We start from the raw sequence: 22,247 nt of genomic DNA on the forward strand, positions 1-22,247 counted from the left end.
AAATAAATAAAATCTTTTAAAAAAAAAAGGTTAAAATCTGTAATCTCACCTTTTAGGGAAACAACGTCGACGGTTTCTGCTGTGCTTTGGAGGCAAGGTAGCTTCGTTCCACTCATTGTCTTTTTCTGTTGAGGCTGGTAACAGATGAGATCCCCAACTTAAATTCTTTTGCATTGCACAAGGCAGAGGATTCTTTTTGTCGATTGCTGGCGTGCTAGCTGATAGCCTGAATCTACAAGGTGGCACAAGCAGCAGGCATATTTGAAATATGCTGCTTCTTTACGGTCAGAAAACATTTTACTGGCAACATTACGCTACGTTTTTAATAAACGTGGCTCTGCATTGCAGTAGTATGCATAAAATATTTATATAAGAATCAACTCCCTAAAAATCTAATTTACTAGTCAGAATGATGTACTATAATTTTGAGGGTCAGAAAACAAAGGAGATTTACCAGGCAAGGGATTATGATCTTTAAATATTTAAAAAGTATGCCAAAAAAAAGAGAATAGATTCTTTTGTATGGATCTAGTAAATAAATCTAGGACTGAAGGATAGAAGTTGCTAGAAGGGGGGCACCTGGGTGGCTCAGTCGATTAAGCAATGAAGGGTCTGACTCTGATTTTGGCTCAGGTCATGATCTCAGGGTGGTGAGATGGAGCCCCACATTGGGCTCTGTGCTGAGCGTGGTGCTTAAAGATTCTCTCCGTCCTCCTTCCTCTGCCCCCCCCCCACCGCGTACCACATACAAGCTCTCTAAATAAATAAATAAATAAATTTTAAATATTGAAGTAGTCGCAAGAAGGTATATTTCAGTAGACAAGGAGATGTTTATTAAAAATAAAAATAAAATAGAACGCCCTGAGCAGGAACAGATTTCTAGGAAAACCAGTATATTTTTTTCCAGATGAGGCATCCGAACAGGGAAGTCTAAACTCTGCTAGGGGTGCCATATAGCAGGTTTCGGCTGACTTAATCTGAAAGGGTCCAGAGAGTAAACCTTTTCCGCTTTGTAGGCCACACTCTCTGTCACGACTACTTAACTGTGTAGTTGTAGAATGAACGCAAGTATAGACAATCACATGCGTGAATGGGTGTGGCTGTCTTCCAATTAAACTTTATTTACAAAAACAGGCACTGGGCCAGGTTTGGTCTGTGAACTGTGGTTTGTCAACTCCTGCCATATACCATTTTGTGAATTGGGTGGGAGAAGGACCTAATCATTCTCCAATTCCCTTCCATACTCAAAACTTCAGTGTTACATGCTTCTTTGAAGAGGATGTGGAAAACCATAGATGTCGTTAGTCAAAAGATCCTTCCAGAAGGAGCGACCCACACCCATCCCTTATTCCATTGTCATCCAGGTGCTTGCAATGGGAAAAGTTTAGTTAAATGAGATTTAAGCTGCATGACTCCAAATAAGGGAAATGTTTGGAACATTTTTAAAAATGGAAATCTGGGCATGCATTGTGGGGCCCTAACACGAAATAGTTAATATATTAAATAGCTGAACACGGGAGTGGGATGTTCATAGAATATGTTGACAGGGCAAACAGTTGAAACTGTTGGCAGAAAACCAAAGTCAATATCAGAGCCAAGTAAATACTGCCTGCAGAGACCCGTTAGAAAAGCTTGAGGACCGTCCATTTTTAAGTGGCGAGAGACACCGTCACCTACAGAGCCACAGAAGCAATCGTGCTCTCAGGTAGAGAATTTCTATTATTCTGATTGCTTCCAAATCATTTTTTTTTTAATCAAGCCTAATTCTACTTTGAGAAGACGCTATCAGTATATATTCTAATTTCTGGTGTATTTGGAGAGTGTAGGAGAAATTGATATTCTTATATACGAAATCTTTTACAGTAAGATATTCTAAAATCCAAGAGAATATCAACTGCTTTAAAATTTTTCAATGGGCTTTAGTATTTTGAGAGCTTTTCTTAGGAATTCTGGACCAATATTATTGCTGTTACTTACAATCCTTTTCTTTTTGCTCAAATCAAAAGGTTTCACAACTGGTTAATCCGCCTTTACCAATTCCTGTCCCATAATTATCAACAACATCGGCTGCAAGTGAGTGATGAACACAACAGCAGTCTAGAGATCTCAGTTTGTATCTTGCGCCAAGTCCCTGGCATAAAATATACAGAAAGCTCTCGTTCCCTGTACCGGTAATTGTGTACTTAGATTTGCAACGCAGACATTTACAAGAAGATCTCTATCACCTTAAATGAAGGTTCATGGTAAATATGATCTGTCACCAGTAGGGTCATGCATGTGTTGCTTTCTCTTTTAGGATGATTTCATTCAGGCAAGCAGCTTATCTCACCTGCTTTTTTGCTACGGTTTCCTGTGGTGAGTGGATTTTTTCTAAGATCTAAAGTTGGGTGTGGGAGAGGAGTGGTTAACAAGACAAGCCAGCCCTGGAGAAAATGATTGAACAGAAGGAGGCAGACCCAAAAGTCAGGACACAAATCCTTTTACTATCCAGGGGCAACTGCCACTTCTCAGATGAATCGCCCTAGACACACAAGGGTGAGGGAGGCAGGGAGTGAGAGTGTCTTTGGGTTTGTGTTAGCAGAAGGGGCTGTTGGCAGCAGACTCTCTACAAAGCAGATCTTAAACACTCAGCCTTCTATTTTTATTATCAATACATTTTAAAAGTCAACTTCATCTGAATATTCAGTGTGTAGGCATTTTATAGCCTCTGGATCCAACCCAAGTGTTGTAATAGGTACCGGGTACGTATTTTTACTCTTTTAGGCCACTGGGGAACTGCTTCAGAAATGAAAGTATTTGGTTTAAATTTAAATTAGTAAATCGTCCATTTGAATAGCTCTGTTTTCAACACCAGGTTTTGAACGTATTTCTCTCTCTAGCCATTCCATTAAGTTTTCAGGGAATAAAGATGATTCTGGACGCTGTTTTCTGTTAATAGTGGAGTTTTCTCTGAGCCACCATTATGGGTTGATTCTGTGTTGACGTAAGAGGACCACACCACAGTGATTATTTACTTGCCTCTCAGATGTATGGCTAAGATAAACACCTCTTGGATAAGGGTGACATTTGTAAAGAGATATAGTTTCTTCAGGAAGAGGCTGTTTTTCCCCTCCTAAACCATCCCGCCCCTTGCCTGATTGCTTTTTGAGCCATGATCATTACATCCATGGAATGCTAAGGAGTGGAAGCCAGAGATGTACGGACCATGGCCATTTCAGTTTTATGTTTTTGGCAAAAAAAAAAAAAAAAAAAAAATTTTTTTTTTGATCATTCTAGGAAAATCAGAGGTGCAGGTAAGCAGAAAATGAGAAATTGCTTATTGTCTGAAATCCTATAATACAGAAATGGCCACTGTTAATTTTTTTTTTTTAGTCTTTCAGATATTTTTCTATACATGTATATTTACACATTTAACAAAGATGTTATTAATTATAGATACTTTTTTATAACTTAAGTTTCCCATTTATAGATATCTTTTTATATATATCATATTTTTTGGAGCTTAATAATCTTCCCTAGTCATGGTATTTTTGTATGCACATTCTTATACACACATTCAGTTATTTATTTCTGTAGAATAAAATTTTGAAAATAAAAATGTTGTATAGAAAGGTGTGAATATTTTGGAAGTTTTGTGACGTACAGCATGAAGTTGTCTTTCGGAAAGGTGGTTCTCCAGTTAACCCTCTCCACCAGCAGGTAAGAGTGATCATTTATCCCACTTAGGCCAACTCCGGTAGTCGTCTATATGGCTTGACATATATTCACCTTTCTGGAAACTGTATCCTGATTTGTTTTTGGGGAACTGCTGCCTCCAGGTTTGGGTCTATGTGGCTGTGATGCAAGCAGACCTGAACTAGTAAATAGGGGCACACATCCTGCTGGCCGCTGTGACCTGATCCGAGCCAAAGGTCTGCAACAAGACCTTTGCTTACACTTGTACAAATAAGGCTCTTATTATTATTTCCAATTGACTTGAACTGTTGAAGAATATAAAGCCCTGAGCTTCTGGCACCTTGCCACTGTGTGGAATTTGCGAGCAACAGCAACACTGTGGAACAGAGCAAATGGATGAAGACAAATTGAATCTTGATGGGATCAGCCCAGTTCCCTGTCCAGTGATTCCTGAAGCCAAATCTGCCGTGGACTCTGGCTTCTGAACCAATACATTCCATTTATACTAAAGTCACATTGAACTAGGTTTTTGATCATTTGCAGCCAAAATCAGTACATCAACATTGGTAACTTAGAAAATTAAAAATTTTTGCTAATCTGGTGAGTAAAATCGCATCAGCTATTGTAACTTGCCTGTATTTACGATTCTTACCATTTTTTGTATACTTACTATTTGCTTGTGTTTCTTGTATAAATTACCTTTTCATATCCCTTATCCAATTTTTTAAAAAAAATGTAGTGGTTTTTTCCTCCTTATTGATTATGTAATTTTTTTTTTTTTTTTAACAAGACCAAATAACCTTCCCCAAGTCCATGGACACAGTAGCAGTGTGACATTATTTTATGTTATGGGACAACTTATGGAACAGTGCTTTAAAGCACTCTAAAATAATATGAACAAGCCTATCGTCGTTATTGCCATCACCACCATCACCATCATTACCAACTTATGAGGATAAGCAAGAATGTCTATTAGGACTTTCTTCCCAGCCTGCTCCAAAGTTGGCGTGTTTCTAGTTGCCCCTTTCCAACAGCCAAGTCACCTGGCAGCTCGCAAAGGCTTAGCTGCAGAAGGGAAACTCCCAGGCTAGGCAGGGTATTGTTTGCACTCATGTTTGTGCCCTGGGATGGGGGGAGGCTGGCTGCTCCGTAACTACGAATTGGCCGAATATATGAATTATTTAAAACACAGGTCACTTTGCAGCCAGTGTTGTCATTGGACCAGCTACTCAGTGTTCTGTGTGTATATGAAATCTAGGTCTATACACCTGGCAACTTGTATTCCCATAAGCTTCCCCCTGAAGAGATCTCTGCTTTTTCAAAATATGAAACTTATCCAAGGGTTAGTCATCTTAGCCACACCTCCGAGAGGAAGAAAAGCGACCATGCTGGGTTAGGTCATCTTAACAGAGTTCAGGGCTGGAATCCCCAGAGGGGAGGAGAGTGAAGAGGAAATTTTAATCTTCTGTGCTTAATGAAACACATGTGTCTAAGTTGCCCATTCCCTGAAGGGCAAAACAAAAATAGATGTCCTAGGGGATGGACAAAGTTGTCATTGGAATATCCCGTGGTTAACAGACAGCTGACAGACAGACACATGGGCTGCTTGAGCTGGAAAAGCTCATGAAGCTGACTTTAAAGCGGCTCTTTCAAGGTAAACTCAAATACACGTATTAAAGTTTACTTTTAATATATGGAACAGTAAAGGTAGCACTTAATATTCGAATAATACGTGGGATGCACGGCACTTTAGAACTGTGAACAATTCCCAAACACCAAATAGTTCAGAATGGATTTTCAATTTAGCATAGAAACCGAGCAAATAAATGTGCTGATCCTAGTAAGTGCCCAATAACTCTTGGTTTATTTAAATTAAATAAACCTTCAAGATTGCACACTAGAAAAGGGAACAGATTGGGACTGAAAAGAGGTAGGTTTCTCTTCTAGGACCTTCATTAGCCACATGGGTCTTGCACAAGTCTATACTGCCCTGAGTCTCAGTTACTTAACTTCTTTCTGTAAAAAAAGAAAAACAAAAAGTTAGAGGCATTGAATGAAGTCTGTCTCTAAATCCCCTTACACAGCTATTTGTTATGAAAGGGTTTTGAGAAAGAGATCCTACTTTTTTTCTTTTTTACTACAGTTTTTTTTTACAATAGTTGTAGGTGTACAACATAGTGATTCAGCCTCTCTATACATTATGCTATTCTCATGACAAGTGTAACCATCATCCGTCACCATACAATGCTGTAACAGTATCATTGACTATATTCCCTATGCTGTGCCTTTTATTCCCATGAATTATTTATTCCTTAACTAGAAGCCTGTTATTCTATTCTATTCTATTCTATTCTATTCATTATTTTAAAGTAGGCTCCACATCCAGCGTGGACCCCAATGCGGGACTTGAACTCATGACCCTTAGATCAAGCCCTGAGCTGAGATCAAGAGTTGGATGCTTAACCAACTAAGCCACCCAGGCGCTCTGCCTGTTATTTTTTGTTTTAAAGATTTTATTTATTTATTTGACAGAGAGAGACAGAGGACAGACAGGGGGGAGGGTCAGAGGGAGAGGGAGAAGCAGACTCCCCGCTGAGCAGGGAGCTGGACACGGGGCTCCATCCCAGGACCCTGAGATCATGACCTGAGCTGAAGGCAGACACCCAACTGACTGAGCCACCCAGGCACCTCCCTCCCTGTTATTTTTAAGTCATGGTATTTTCATAGCATGTTAGACCACAGGGAGAAACCAAGCTAGAATTGTATTTTCTTGTGGATAATTTATGTGCAAATTATCCTATGATTTTGTAAAAATCAACCAAGTTTTTTATGTGGAAGTACCCATAGAATGACTTTAAACAGCGTTATACTTGTTCAAACAGTCACCTTAATAGGATTTATCCTACTCCTATCATGAAAGTCCTGTTGTAAAGCTCTTTGGGTATTTAGTGGAGGAAGTACGAAGGTTCAGAACACAGAGACATTTCTATCAAAATAATTATTTGCATTCATTGCAAAATAATGTATTTTTTTTTCAATGATTGTATCACAGGATGTCTGACTCAACTATATAAAAATACCTTCTTCAGAGGAGGGGACCTAACCGCCATGTACACCCCGAATGCCCAACACTGTCAGATGATGTGTACCTTCCATCCTAGGTGTTTGCTCTTCAGTTTCCTTCCTGAAAGTTCCACTAATGACACAGACAAAAGGTAAAAGCTGACATGTCATTATTGGAGAAGCCAATCATTTTTCAAAATAGAACCAGTTGTGTGCAACAAGGTGTAAATATTGTAGGGTTATGTTTTTCAAATGGGGTCCAAGGGCCAGCTTCACTGGAATCAGCTGGAGTGGGTCTAATATTAGCAGATTCTTAGGCCACAGCCTCAGACCCAAACGGTTGAGCCCACTGAACCAAAGTGTCTTGGGCCTGGAAGTATGCATGTCAGACAGTTGCTGCGTTCACTTAAAGTCATAGAAATGAGGCAGTGTCTATCCAAGGCCTCAAAGAGAATGCTTAAAATCATTGGGTTAACTGGTTGTCTCAAGAAAGGGTCTAAAATGAATAGGTGAATATTTCACCTGAGCAAGGAAACATACTACCTGACTCAGGATTGTATTTGTGGATAGCACATCCTAAGAAAATATAACGGGAGGCAAATATTTTTTTGAGAATATTATTCAGTAAGATCCAGATTATGGGAAAGGTCTGTTCTGAATGGACCTGTAGTAAATCAGGTTAGGCACCTGTGGTATATGTAGTGTGTGTGTGTGTGTGTGTGTGTGTGTGTGTGTACGCACGCATATGCAAATATATATTATTAACTGGCATTGGCATTTTGGAAAAGTAAGAGCCCTAGAAAAATAGTCATTAAAACTATTATTAGGTTATAAAGTTGACTGAGTGCAGCCATGGTTTCATCATAGTTTTCTTCCATTTTGATCAATATCCAGAATAAGCATTTCTTTTTTGTTCCCATTTCCATAACCATACGTCTTTTCTTTTACCTTACCTCTGTTTGAATTTAAAAACTAGGAATTAGATCATCACCCCCTGATTCTACGTGTTAAACTTGTACAGAAAACCCAGACTGTGTGTGAGAAGCATCAGCTTGAAGTTGAGTTAGGTTCTAGAATCCTTGTGAAAGATTACTGTTAGGACTGACATGAAAGAATGAAGTCTACCATTGGTGGGAACTAGAAGGAGTTAATAAGCGAGCTGAACCCCATAGACTGATCCAACGCTCATGACTGATTTAATTTAAGTAAAAACAATCACCAGGTTAGAACATGATTCCCCAAACTGTAGGAACGCAGGAAAAATCATTACCTCTTTAATATGATCAACTTTCCATACTTAAAAGTGTTTTTTAAAAAGAATAAGAATGCTGAAGTTGGATATTACAAAGACCATTAGATTTTATGGAATTTCCTCTAAGAGTGTTCTTTCCAGCAAGTGTCAGGGAAGCTCTATTATTTTCCTTATTCCTGGACATACTTATTAGTGTATAAAAAAGTTAGACATCTCCTCAATGTGTTTATTATTCTACTTTCTAACTGAAAGTACTTTTGAAAACAGATTTGGTTGCTTCTTGAAAGACAGTGCTACAGGAACCCTGCCCACAGTGTCACGGACGAGTGCAATTTCTGGACATTCCTTAAAGCAATGTGGTCGTCAAATAAGTGGTAAGCTGTCAATTTCTTAGCTAAATCTGAGTGAATAATGGGTTTACCTTAAAATGGCTTCCGCTCAAGCTCTGTACTGCCTTGGACTTTTGCAGGGAGCACTCAGAGAGATAACAGAGAGGGGGTGCTATTAATTGGATGTATCCTCCCTCTCGTCTTTATCAGTTCTGTGCTCAAGGAGCCTCTATTTCTTATGAGTTAGCACTACAGTGTAAAACTTGCAGAAAGTGAATACACGTTCAAATGATAGCTGCCCCCTTTCCCCAACCGGATTGCAGATAAGAATCTTAAAGAGAACACAGAAGGCATGGAGATCCCTGTTTTACTTGAGATAATTTGCACACTATTCAACCAGGGGTGATTTTGTCCTTCATCCAAGAGACATTGCTAGTTGTCACCACTTGGGGGGATGCTACCAGCATCTGGTAGGTAGAGGTCAGAGATGTTGCTAACCATTCCACGAGGCACAGGGAAGCCCCCGACAAAGATTTTCTGGTCCCAAACGTCAATAATGCAGAGGTTAAGAAACCCCATTAAGCCCCCAAACTGAAGGTCTGGGCTCTGTAAATCTTGCTAATGAGAATCATACGTCTTAGAAAAAAAATGTGAGGACTAAGAGGCCAGGAAATTTAAATTCTGACACTTACTGCTACTAATGTCTTGGGAAACAATTTCTAATCCTGTCCTAACTTAAGGCAGTGAACCGTTTCTCTGACATAACTGATCTGAAACGAGAAATGCTGAAAAGATTCTCAACTGATGGGCTGGCAGAAACTTGAAATAACCACGTTGTGACTGTCCATCATTGCTATTTTACCTTTACTATTTACAGTTAATTTTGTAGTTTCGGATTTCAGATGTTTTAAAGTTTTCTATCCTCCCTCCCCCCATTAACACCACTCCCTCAACACACATGCGTGCTTTGTACCAGCAGTTTATACAGGAACCAGTCCTTAGTTAGGAACACAGGGATCTGACTTAGCCGATATGTAGTTTACCTGAGGACCAATACATGTCCTATGTTATAAGATCAAATTTATATCTTAATACAACTTAGTGTAAATCATTCAATTAAGCCTTATTTTTAAATATGCTATCCTAGTAAAATTTAAAGAACAGTATTTGGCTTTTCTCAATCCTCTCAGTTATTGTTATTGTTTTTCCCTCAAACGTAGTCTTACAGAACTCATTTAATGTTCCCCCCTAACTCTCCCTGAGCATCTCAGATTAAAAGTAATAATTGCTCCCAAGGACATAAAGTCCCTAAATTTAGGACCAACTTTGGTTTAGAACATTTATAGGTAGGTTTAGAGCTTTCCACTAATCATAAAGAAAAGCTTTTAGTTTGTTAAGTATCTCATCCCAACTCAGCTGGTTTCTTTTCTCATGTACAGCGGAATTGGAAAGAGACTTCCCTTCTAGAACTTACAAATTCCTATGCACATCAATCACTGTGAATTATCCATGGCCCTGCCCACCGCAATGTCTTGTTTTCCTACTCGTTTGTACATTTACTGTCATTCCCACCATTAAATCTAGTTTTATGGCTTTTTCAACCTCTTAGAAGTGGAACATTACATACAGCAGATTATGGTTTATACTGCTGGATTTTTTATCCAAGGGTCTAACTAACAAATCCGAGTGCTTTTTTAAAAAAAGCCTACATCATAAATTTGGTTCACTGTCCAAAGAATTATCTATATTGTTTTGTGTATAAGGTACATTTCAACTGGAAGGATGCTTCAGTGGAATTTAACAAAATTTTAAAGCAAGAATTAAAATGGTTTCATCATGAATATACAAAACTCTTCACCTTTTATAAGGATTTGACGCATAGATGGCAATGACAGGGCTTACAGATGAAATTCACAATCAGGGGCGCCTGGGTGGCACAGCGGTTAAGCGTCTGCCTTCGGCTCAGGGCGTGATCCCGGCGTTATGGGATCGAGCCCCACATCAGGCTCCTCCACTATGAGCCTGCTTCTTCCTCTCCCATTCCCCCTGCTTATGTTCCCTCTCTCGCTGGCTGTCTCTATCTCTGTCAAATAAATAAATAAAATCTTTAAAAAAAAAAAAGAAATTCACAATCAGACAGTAGTTGAAACCTGAGAAATAAGCAAACAGAGAAGCTCCTTCACTCAATGCAAGAAGTTGAGGGCACATCAGATTGTTTAATAATGCAGATCCTTAATATAATCATCAGGGCCCGCACGACTGTAGCCTTGTCTGTCTTCCATTGTTCATTGATAATTTCAGGGTGAAATATTACCTATATAGTTACACATACCTTACAGTTTGGAAACAAAGTAACCCCTCTCTCTGCTAGTGCTATAAAGCATATTGGAATGTGTTTATTTCAAGCGGAGTTTGATAATGTAGTGATGTAACAAAAATACCAAATCCCCTAATTAAAAGGGCAGTTGTGAAAAACAGGATAGAATCCTTCAAAACTACCCTGCCTAATTGATGATAAACTTCTGGAAGGAAACTGACTGAATTCTCTCTGTGCATTTTATTTGTACAGCTTGTTACCGAGACATTCATAAAGGAATTGATATGAGAGGAGTTAATTTTAATGTCTCTAAGGTAAAAAGTGTTGAAGAATGCCAAAAAAAGTGCACCAACAGCATTCACTGTCAATTTTTCACGTACGCCACTGAAAGATTTTACAGTGCGGAGTACCGGTGAGTAACATTCACAGTGTTTGTTTTTTCTGATGGTGCTTTTAAGATTTAATTGTACTCTTTGTAACTCCCCCCTGCCCCCACCGTGGAAGACTGAAGAGAGTTTTTAGACCTAACCACTCTGCTTATTTATTTACTTGGTTTTGGTGTCATTTTGCTAAGGAGAGTCACTTCTATAGGTTGGGGAGGGAGGGTTTGGCTGAAAAATGTCTCCCATCCCATTCCCACCCTAACCTTCCCTGTGCAGAGCAGAAAAATGTCTCTTTGATTAAAAATACAAACCCCAGACGCACTCAGTATCAAAGTCATTGTTCTGATTGCTTTGTTTCCCACTGACCCAGGATCCTTTCAATGCAAAATGGATGGCTACGTGCATCTTGCAGTTTAGGAAGAGAAGTAACCTCTTTTCTTCACATTTAGAAACAGCTGCCTTTTAAAGCACAGTCCAGGAGGAACGCCCACCAGGATAAAGGTGCTGACTAATGTGGCATCTGGATTCTCTCTGAAGCCCTGTGCACTCTCAGACATTGGTAATTAATATGATTACTATTTCCCTATGTGATTGTAGCAGGAAGAATTAGAGCTTCCCAACCATCCACATTCTGATTCCTGGAACATGTGAATATGTTACATTACATGGCAAATGGGGCTTTATAGACGGGGTCAAGCTAAGGATTTTGAGATGGGAGATTATTCCAGATTGTGTGAGTGGGCCTGATATCATCACAAGAGTCCTTATAAGAGGAAGAGGAAGATAGAAAGGTAATAGTGAGAGAGAGAGTTTTGAAGATGTTACACTGCCGGCTTTCAAGATGGAGAAAGGACAGGGGCGCCTGGGTGGCACAGCGGTTAAGCATCTGCCTTTGGCTCAGGGCGTGATCCCGGGGTCCTGGGATCGAGCCCCACATCAGGTTCCTCCGCTGGGAGCCTGCTTCTTCCTCTCCCACTCCCCCTGCTTGTGTTCCCTCTCTCGCTGGCTGTCTCTATCTCTGTCGAATAAATAAATAAAATCTTAAAAAAAAAAGGATGGAGAAAGGACAAGGACAGGCAGCCTAGAAGCTGGAAAGGCAAGGAAATGGGTCCTCCTATAAAGCTTCTCCAAGGAACAAAGTCCTGCCAGCATCCCGATTGGAGCCCGGTGAGACCCATTTCAGACTGCTGACCCTCAGAACTGTGAGATACTAAATTTGTGTTATTTGCAGACACTGGGTTTGTGATACTTTGTTACAGCAGCAATAGGAAAGAGTGCAGCGACACTGCAGAGAAAACCATACGGTCATTTCTTGAAATGACTCAACCACAACGAATCAATAAAGTGCTGTAGTTTCAGACATTTACGTAATTTCAATACAATTACCCAGAAAATCATCATGACCTTTGACCTTACTTAATTACCAGCATGTTAGTGATAAGATGTTACTACATAGTTGCTGGGTGGGGGGCCCCTGGGGGAGACCAGGAAGTGGGCAACACGGCTTCTCTTTTCCTGTTTGTTTCCTTTCTGCTCCTGCACACCCCCTGCGTGGTGGGTGCCAGATTTCTGGTTCTAATTTACTGATTATTTAATTTTTAACATTCGTACTCGGTTCTTTTTTAAAAGTATAATTTCTCTTATTGATACCTTTTATGTGTCAAGACAATGTTTTCACATTTTTCTTCAGTTTTTTAGACGTGGTTTCCTTTAGTTCTTTGAACATATTTAAAAGAGCCAACTTAAAGTCTCTGTATAGTAAATGAGGACGTTGGTACTTTCTCAGCAAAGATTTGTACTGACTGCCTTTTTTTTTTTTTATGTCTGTGTAGGGGCCACACTTGTTTCTTTGCACGGCCTGTAATTTTTTGTAAAAATTTAGACCTTTTATTTATTTTTTTTAAAGATTTTATTTATTTATTCGACAGAGAGAGAGACAGCCAGTGAGAGAGGGAGCACAAGCGGGGGGAGTGGGAGAGGAAGAAGCAGGCTCATAGCGGAGGAGCCTGATGTGGGGCTCGATCCCATAACGCCAGGATCACGCCCTGAGCCGAAGGCAGACGCTTAACCGCTGTGCCACCCAGGCGCCCCCAAAATTTAGACCTTTTAAATAACGGCATATGGTAGCCCTGGAAACCAGATCCCTCCTTCCCCAGAGTCTGCTTTTTCTTATTGCTATTTGTTCGATGACTTCCTGAAATGTTTCTGGACTTATTCTGTGTAGTATGTGACCGCAGATGTCTCCACTTGGTTTCCTTAGTAGGTAGCTAATGATTACGCAGAGATNAAAATTTAGACCTTTTAAATAATGGCATATGGTAGCCCTGGAAACCAGATCCCTCCTTCCCCAGAGTCTGCTTTTTCTTGTTGCTATTTGTTCAATGACTTCCTGAAATGTTTCTGGACTTCTTCTGTGTAGTATGTGACCGCAGATGTCTCCACTTGGTTTCCTTAGTAGGTAGCTAATGATTACGCAGAGATTTCCTTACATGCCTGGGACCAGTATGTTTCCAAGCCTTTGCCAAGGGGCTTTTTGGGAGTGTTGGGCATGCTGTCAATGTGCAGACAGGCATTTCGCAACTTTGCCTTGGCCTTCACTTTGCTTTCTGCCAACCCAGGGCACAACATCAGCCAGCCTGAGAGCTTTGGACTTTCTCAGATCTTTCATGGACATGTGCAGAGCCCTCATCATGCATTGAGCCCTGTCCTTGCATATGGCCTTCTAGATTCCCAGGAATATGTCAAGATTCTCACCACCTCCCTCTTTCCCTTCGTTTTCCTTTTTTTTTTTTTTTTTAAAGATTTTATTTATTCGACAGAGATAGAGACAGCCAGCGAGAGAGGGAACACAAGCAGGGGGAGTGGGAGAGGAAGAAGCAGGCTCCTAGCAGAGGAGCCTGATGTGGGGCTCGATCCCATAACGCCGGGATCACGCCCTGAGCCGAAGGCAGCCGCTCAACCGCTGTGCCACCCAGGCGCCCCCCTTCGTTTTCCTTTTAAGAATTTTGTCAGCTTGTTGTTTGCTCCTGCTATTACTGTTGGCCTAGGAAGCTGCAATGTTACATAATTGGCATTTTTTGTTTGTTTGTTCTTGACAAACACTTGCCAGGACAAAGCTGTTAATACTGAAGAAAGCTCTGAGTCATGTCAAATAAACTCAATTCTTGTGAGTGAAATTTTCCTGAGAATTTCCAGACAGGTCAAATAATGGTGTTTAACTGGGGATGGGGGTGGAGCGTTGGAGTAGCCCCAAACCCACTCTCCCCCCTCTGGGCTGCTAGACCATTTGCTGGTTTCCAGCATGATTGTGGGGCTGTTTTCAAGGCTCCCATGGAGCTGGGGAGAAGAGAACAGGAAAAGGGCAAATTAAAACCCCACAAAACTCACTGTCCTTACAGAGATTCAGCTGTTTTTCTTGAATAAGTACTCTCTGGGCTGTTATAATTTGATTAATTTTGATTAATTTCTAGAGTCCTGGAAACATTGATTTTGACAATTTTGCCCATTCTCCATTACTTCTTTGGAGGAGAGGGTTTTCAGAGGTCCTTCCTCTGCTGTTCCCTCTCACATCCTGTAGTACTTTTGATAAAACAAAACAAAACAAAGCAAATGAAACCAAAAAACTTGCTTTAAAAAAAAATGGTCTTCTTAACAAGATAGCTCCTGTGTTTTTGTCATCTGGATGGGTCAGGTAGTGACCGAAACATTGTGTACAGCTCTGTGCTGCATATTTTGTATGTAGCAATGGTCAACCCCGAGCATTTCGAAAGGGGGTAACCAGGAGAGTAAGATAGCTAGAAGTCATGGAAAACACAAAGTGGCTAGAGGGACAGGTTAAAGGCATTTAACCTGAGAATATCAGGATGACTGTCTTAATTTAATTTAATTTAATTTAATTTTTTATAGAAGGCTGTCTTAGGAGAAGGGATTAGATTAATCTGTGTGGTTCCATTAGGGGTAACCAGGAGAGTAAGATAGCTAGAAGTCATGGAAAACACAAAGTGGCTAGAGGGACAGGTTAAAGGCATTTAACCTGAGAATATCAGGATGACTGTCTTAATTTAATTTAATTTAATTTAATTTTTTATAGAAGGCTGTCTTAGGAGAAGGGATTAGATTAATCTGTGTGGTTCCATTAGGCAGGTCAAGGTAAATGCTGCCATGAAGAAAATAGGGCAAACATTCCTAACACCTAGAATGGTCCAGAAAAGAATTGGTGCCTTGTCATGATGCAGTGAGCTCCTCATCACTCTAAACATCTTAGTAAAAGGTAAACGACTTGTCAGGGACATCCTTCAGGGGATATGGTGACCCATAAATTCTCTTCCAGCTTCCAGAGTCTGTGTGTGTTTGGGTTTTTTTTGTTTGGTTGGTTGGTTTGGTTTGGTTTTAGAAAGATTTAAATAGTTGAGACCTAATTTCCTAGACTGCCCCTATGTAGATATTATGTCACGGGAGGAACTTTATCTTGAAACAACTATGTTCCTTTAAATTTGGGCTCTTTTTGTCCTTCCTATAATTGCTATCATTATTCCATATTTTTAATAAAATTTATGTCATCAAATTGATTAAACTGAGTAAATAATATGAACACAAATAAAAGTGTAATTAAGACATAAGATTAGGGGCGTGGGTGGCTCAGTCGGTTAAGCATTCAACTCTTGGTTTTGGCTCAGGTCATGATCTCAGGGTCCTGAGATCAAGCCCCGTGTCAGGCTTGGCACTCAGCATGGAGTCTGCTTGTCCCTCCCCTCTCTCTTTCTTTCAGAAATAAATAAAATCTTTTAAAAAAAATAAGATTACATACAGATAATGAAAGCGGGCTTTCTCCTGTTCTGATTTCAACGGGCACATGGCATTTTTGTTAGTTACCTGATATTTTTGTTAATCTGCTTTTATTAAAATCTTTTTCATAATATTCAGGAAAAAGTAACACAAAACCTTACCTCCTAAATCTGGAATTCAGGGTCAGGGTAATAGAAAGAAGATCCGAGCATATGCTAAGCAACCTAAACGTTTTGCATGGGTCGGGCTGGGGCTGAGAGCGTAGATTGAGGTATTTCATTTCTCTGACACAGGAACCTATCTCTTATCAGATTTAGACCAATTTTTCCTTCTTCCCAATGGCAAACAACAAGTCTGAGGGTATTTTAACAGACACTTTTTCTCACGTAGGATGGCTGGTGCTATCAATAACAGCCATGCTCTCCTTAGTTACGATGACAAAGGACCAGTCACTCGGGTGTCATCTGTGAGTTCACAGGTTGCCGCATGGACATTTTCCAGCACCTCGCATTTTCAGATGTGGACGTCGGCAGAGCTGTCGCCCCAGACGCCTTCGTGTGTCAAACCATCTGCACCTACCACCCCAACTGCCTCTTCTTCACGTTCTACACAAAGGCGTGGCGTCAACAGCCGCAGAGGTGAGACCGTGTAACGTCTGCTGCTGTCCTGTCATCACTGTAATTTCCTGGTTTGAGTTTTCGAAAACTTTTGTTCTTTCCCCTCGGAGCACTTGAAGCCACAGGTTAAGTAAGTGCTTTCCTGCCAGGTGTAGATTAGTTAAGAGCTTAGCCAACTTTTCCACCTACCTTCTCTTCCTGAAGCAGCACTGGATCCATGGAAGAAAAGGACCAGATACCTTTCCTACTGATCTTAATGCTTTGTCTTATTAACTTAAAGTAAAAACCCCTCCCCGGCAGCATGTCCATTAATGTTGTCTCTAAGTCCTGTGTTTTAGAAACTAGAGCCCTGTTTATCCTGATTGACCTCTTTACCCTCTGATAACCTGCCCTTTTCCTTCTATGCAAAGGTGGACCTAAGAGAAGGGTGCATCGCTATTCAATAGCATAGCAGCAGAAACCCCCAGAATTTGGTCTTGGCTCTTTTTTTACGTTTCCTTTTTCTTCTCAGTGAAAAAGTGGAACTTTGCCATTCTCCTCTTTCCAGGTTATCTGTGCCTATCAGTTTTCTTCAGAGGGAGATGTGGCTTGGTTTACATTTAATCTCTGTGATTCATCAGAGTCCTGTGGTCTGCTTTAGTTTGAAAGAGTTTCTCAGAGGAATAAAATCTGCAGAGGTGATTTTCAAAATACGAAGTGCTTTTGTGTTTGCCTTTAATGCAGTTGTGTTTCTCTCTCTTTTGCTTTTTTTTTTTTTAATAGAAATGTTTGCTTTCTTAAGACTTCCAAAAGCGGGACACCAAGTTCCCCTACTCCTCAGGAAAACGCCGTATCTGGATATAGCCTTTTAACCTGCAAAGCCTTGCCTGGTAATGTGATCCAGTAATAACAGTACGTGCAATCTGGCGCACTTCACGACCTTCTCACAAGTAACAGCAACAAGACAATCCTCAGTACCAAAAACTTGGGTAAGTGTGGTTTATTGCTCTTTTCATTTTCTATCTTTTCATGTCTCTAATTCACAGAGCCCTGTCATTCCAAAATTTACTCAGAAGTTGATTTTGAAGGGGAAGAACTGAATGTGACCTTTGTTGAAGGAGTGAACGTTTGCCAAGAGACTTGTACAAAGATGATTCGCTGTCAGTTTTTTACTTATTCTTTACGCCCAGAAGACTGTAGAGGAGAGAAGTTAGTGAAAATTTATTTTTCAAAGCTACTCAGCAAGATCATTTCATGAATTATCTCCCTCTGTGAAGGTTTAATCTTCATACCGATCATTTTGTCTAGGTGCAAGTGTTCCTTACGATTATCTTCGGACGGTTCCCCAACTAGGATTACGTATGGGACACATGCGAGCTCTGGTTATTCTTTGAGGTTGTGTAAAAGTGGGGACGGGTCTGGTGAGTAAGCCTCACTTTTTCATGGAACTGTAAAGGGACGTCTGTGTTGTCTTGATAGCTTGCTTAGTCTTGGACAATGGAATTATGTATTTTGCTTTCCTTGGCTGAGGTGGACTCTGACTCACCTCGAATCCCAACCGTTAATGTCAAGACTCTCTTTTCAGTCTGCACAACAAAAACAAACACACGCATTGTTGGCGGAACCAACTCCTCTTGGGGAGAGTGGCCCTGGCAAGTCAGCCTGCAAGTGAAGCTCAAAGATCAGAGCCACCTGTGCGGAGGGTCAATCATCGGACACCAGTGGGTCCTAACTGCCGCCCATTGCTTTGATGGGTAAGTTCTGGATGTGTCTTCTCCGGGGTCTTAACTTGCCTTTTTGTTTTGAAGAATCTATGATCGATGTCTCGATCATTGTGTCAGTGTATTAATCAAAGTTTATTTTTTGAAAAAAGACATTTTAGAGCAGGGCTGGTATTCAAAATGTTGAACAACTCATAGGGCCTGTCTGAGCACTGAATGATCTGACCCAGCAGAACACAGTGTGGCCTGTTCGCAGCATGGACACTCCCAGGGGATGTCACTCCTGCTTTAAAGAATAAGGAAAAATGCCCCACCTGCCGCCATCTCCGTCCGCCACTCCCCAAATGTGTTCTTCGAAGACTTAATTTCCAGACCCATAGAGATTTTACTTTCAGCTTGAGTCACAAATGTACGAAATAATACTAATAGTGAAAACAAAAATGTGAATTTATTACCCTATATACTTTAGTGAATAAAATCTGATACAATATTTCTAAAACACTTAGACTTTGTAGTTAGAACAGGGCTTGAGTCACAGCTCTGTCACTTATTGGAGGTATGAGCGACCTTGGGTGATTTGTAAATCTCTCTTAGCTTTATTTTCCTATCTGTGAAATATGAATAAGAATGATATCTAATTCATGAGGTTATTAAAAGGGTTAAGTGACACACTTAAAGTCCTTAGCACTATATCTGGAACATAAAAATTACAAAAAAGTAAGCTCTGATTACGTAAGAAACGTAGAAACGGACAAAGCATAGGAACAGCAAGAAATACTAATAGCCCTAAAATAAAACATACTTGGTCTCTCTCAGAAAGTTTTTTGTTTTTATAAAATTCTCCCTCTTGCCCTGACTAGATAAAAGAGTAGGGCTCTGGGTGCCATGGGTCAGGGTTGAGCATCCGGCAGAAATACACCAGGGTCTGGGGCACGGCTGGGCAGACAAAGCTCCTTCCTGGTCCCCGCATCCCTGCCTGGGATCTCCAGTTAGTGGCTCTGCTACACATGGCATCGCTAAGAGGAAAGCTATTGATGGGAAGGAAAGACCCTGGGAAAGGGAATAGTGGGTCCCCTTTTTATAAATGCACCCCAATTTGGGACCAAGAATTTTCATCTTTTTTGCCAGCTTTATTGAGGTATAACTGATACATAACATTGCATAAATTTACGGTGTACAATGTAATGATTTCACATGTACATGCATTGCAAAATGATTACCATAATAAGGTTAGTTAAGACATCCATAGATCCATCACCACACAGAATTACTTTTTTGTGCGTGTGGTGAGAACTTGCAAGATTCACACTCTTAGCAACTTTCAAATATTTCAGATATTGTTAAGTGCAGTCGCCCTGCTGCACATTAGGTCCCATAACTAATTCATTTTATAACTGGAAGTTTGTACCCTTCACTGTCTCCTGCCATGACACTCCCCTGGCCACCACCAGTCTGTGTCTACGAGTTTGGTTTTTTAGGTTCCACATACAGTGAAAACATACAGCATTTGTCTTTCTCTGTCTGATTATTTCATTTGGCAAAATACCTTCAAGTCTCATCCATGTTGTTGCAAATTGCAGGATTTCCTTCTTTTTATGGCTGAATAATATTCCATCACACACACACACGCTTACATACATATATGCATTATATAGGATATATACGTATGTTGTGTGTGTATACATAGACACTGCATATATTATACCACATTTTCCTTATTCCGTCATCCATTGATGAACACGTAGGTTGTCTCCATGTCCTGGCTATTATACATAATGCTGCTGTGAGCATGGGGGTGCAGATATCTCTCAAGGAAGTATTTTCATTTTCTTCGACTATGTACCCAAAAATGTTCTATTTTTAAATTTTTAAATTTTAAATTTTTGAGGAACCTCCATATGGGTTTCCACAGCAGCTGCACTAATTTATATTAAGAATTTTCATTCTTGAAGGCTCAGTGTTGTTGAGTTGTAAGAGATAATATACATGGAAACACTGATTTGAAAGAAAACCACTTTGCCCCTATCTGCATGATTTTCTCTAGAGTTTTATGAAACTCTATCTTGCACTTCTCAATGATGATAAAAAAGTCCAAATCTTTACCACAAGATAAGATTTTGCTATAGACATAATTTTAGATTTACTTTGTATGTATTCATATTTTAAAAAATTAATTTAGGGGCACCTGGGTGGCTCAAGGGCTAAGCATCTGACTTTGGCTCAGGTCATGATCTCAGGGTCCTGGGATTGAGTTGGGCATCCGGCTCTGCACTCAGCGGGGAGTCAGCTCGTCCCTCTGCTCCTCCACTCATTCGTACTCTCTCTCTCCCAAATAAATAAATAAAATCTTTAAAAAATTAATTTAAATTTTCATACTTCTCAAGATATAGATATTTTATTATTTGATTTTTTATATTTATTTTTATATTTTATTATATTCTGGTTTCATTTTTTGGCCTAGACAGAGAACTTTTATTAATTTTTATTCTTTTTTAAAGATTGAATTCATTTATTTGAGACAGAGAGAGAACACAAGAGGGGGCAGGGTCAGAGGGGAAGCAGACTCCCCGCCAAGCTGGGAGCCCCACATAAGACTCGATCCCAGGACCCGGGGATCATGACCTGAGCCGCAGGCAGACGCTTCACGACTGAGCCCCCCAGGTGCCCTAGATAGAGAACTTTTAAATAACACTGAAGCCCCCCTAATTTGCCCAATGAGGGGGGCTTGTGTAAGATCAGTCTGACCTCTTGACAATTCTGGATTTCATGGAAGCAATTGTTTTCAGGTTTGCTGACTGGGCAGGTTGTTCCCATAATAAATTGTGAGTCTCTCCCAACTGGTTTCTCTCTGCCTTGGGACAGCAACATTCTTTTATTTTTCCTTACAGTAACATAAAATAACTACACAAATGTACATTTTCAGTGCTTTTAACTAAATCTTCAGAGATTCAGTACTGCTGCTAGTGGTGGTAACAAATTGTGAGGAAGAGAAATGAGGTGAGTGAGAATACACTGTATGTAGTGTTTTCTTCCCAGAAAAGTACTATTTTCGAAAAGTCAAGTCGAAAGGAAAATGGGCCAATATGAAAGGCTGGTCTTTCCGGTTTCAAATAGGTCTTTTTTTTTCCCTTCTAGGCTTCCCTTGTCGAATGTTTGGCGCATTTATAGTGGCATTTTAAATCTGTCAGAGATAACAAAAGAAACACCTTTCTCACAAATAAAAGAGCTTATTATTCACCAAAATTACAAAATCTTAGATGGCAGTGGTCATGATATTGCCTTAATAAAACTGAAGACTCCTTTGAATTATACAGGTACGTAGCCTATTCAAGGAGAAGCTATACGGCTGAATTCAGCGGTTTAAATTTTCACATCAATTTGAACGAGAGGGCAGAATATGGAGAGACTGTCCTTTTCTGCTCGGTGGGGTTGGGGGCAAGGTGAGGAATTGCCAAGGGAGACAACACCTGTGACTTGGAGCAATCTCTTCTACTTAAGGGGTAAGAAATAGTAAGTGGTTTCTTCAGGTAGGAATAGAACTGTGTATACATGATTGAAACAATGCACATGGTGAACGTCTGGGCCGTTTGGGAAGCACGGCTCCCTTTGACAGGAATAGCAGGGTGACTATTGCTTTGGGCGTATTAGGAGTATATGAAGAGGCAAGTAGGGACAGATACTAATTCCCAGTCTAACTTGAGTGGAGACACGGATGCGGCAGGAACTCTGGGAAGCAGGTAGTGTGGTGGTAGGAGATGTGGCCTCTGTGGTACAACGTGCCACAGTTGGTGAATGCCCACTGTGTCCAGTAACGATTCCATGACCTCAGCAAGTTGCTTTTACCTTTTTGCACCTTGAATTTCCTCATCTGTAAAATGAGCATGACAGTCACCTGTTGGTTTGTTATAAAAAATTGCCAGTTAAAAAGTTAAAGCACTTAGGGGCGCCTGGGTGGCACAGTGGTTGAGCGTCTGCCTTCGGCTCAGGGCGTGATCCCGGCCTTGTGGGATCGAGCCCCACATCAGACTCCTCGGCTATGAGCCTGCTTCTTCCTCTCCCACTCCCCCTGCTTGTGTTCCCTCTCTCGCTGGCTGTCTCTATCTCTGTCGAATAAATAAAAAATCTT

At 40.4% G+C, this 22,247-nt stretch overlaps 1 protein-coding gene across 1 annotated transcript in view; it reads left to right on the plus strand.

The window, feature by feature from the left end:
* The first annotated feature begins 1,617 nt into the window (after positions 1 to 1,617).
* The window catches only part of KLKB1 (kallikrein B1), a 26,072-nt gene continuing 5,442 nt past the window's right edge, over positions 1,618 to 22,247 (plus strand). Inside the window, exons 1-12 of the mRNA XM_034647768.1 lie at positions 1,618 to 1,705; positions 2,297 to 2,355; positions 6,728 to 6,890; positions 8,258 to 8,364; positions 10,889 to 11,048; positions 11,469 to 11,578; positions 16,283 to 16,442; positions 17,184 to 17,290; positions 17,447 to 17,609; positions 17,709 to 17,821; positions 17,986 to 18,154; positions 21,257 to 21,442. Of these exons, the coding sequence (XP_034503659.1) occupies positions 2,298 to 2,355; positions 6,728 to 6,890; positions 8,258 to 8,364; positions 10,889 to 11,048; positions 11,469 to 11,578; positions 16,283 to 16,442; positions 17,184 to 17,290; positions 17,447 to 17,609; positions 17,709 to 17,821; positions 17,986 to 18,154; positions 21,257 to 21,442 (1,496 nt within the window). The 5' untranslated portion in view covers positions 1,618 to 1,705; position 2,297. The remainder of the gene's footprint in view (positions 1,706 to 2,296; positions 2,356 to 6,727; positions 6,891 to 8,257; positions 8,365 to 10,888; positions 11,049 to 11,468; positions 11,579 to 16,282; positions 16,443 to 17,183; positions 17,291 to 17,446; positions 17,610 to 17,708; positions 17,822 to 17,985; positions 18,155 to 21,256; positions 21,443 to 22,247) is intronic.

The sequence above is a fragment of the Ailuropoda melanoleuca genome, chromosome 18, assembly GCF_002007445.2.
Source record: "Ailuropoda melanoleuca isolate Jingjing chromosome 18, ASM200744v2, whole genome shotgun sequence".
Classification (NCBI taxonomy): Eukaryota; Metazoa; Chordata; class Mammalia; order Carnivora; family Ursidae; genus Ailuropoda; species Ailuropoda melanoleuca.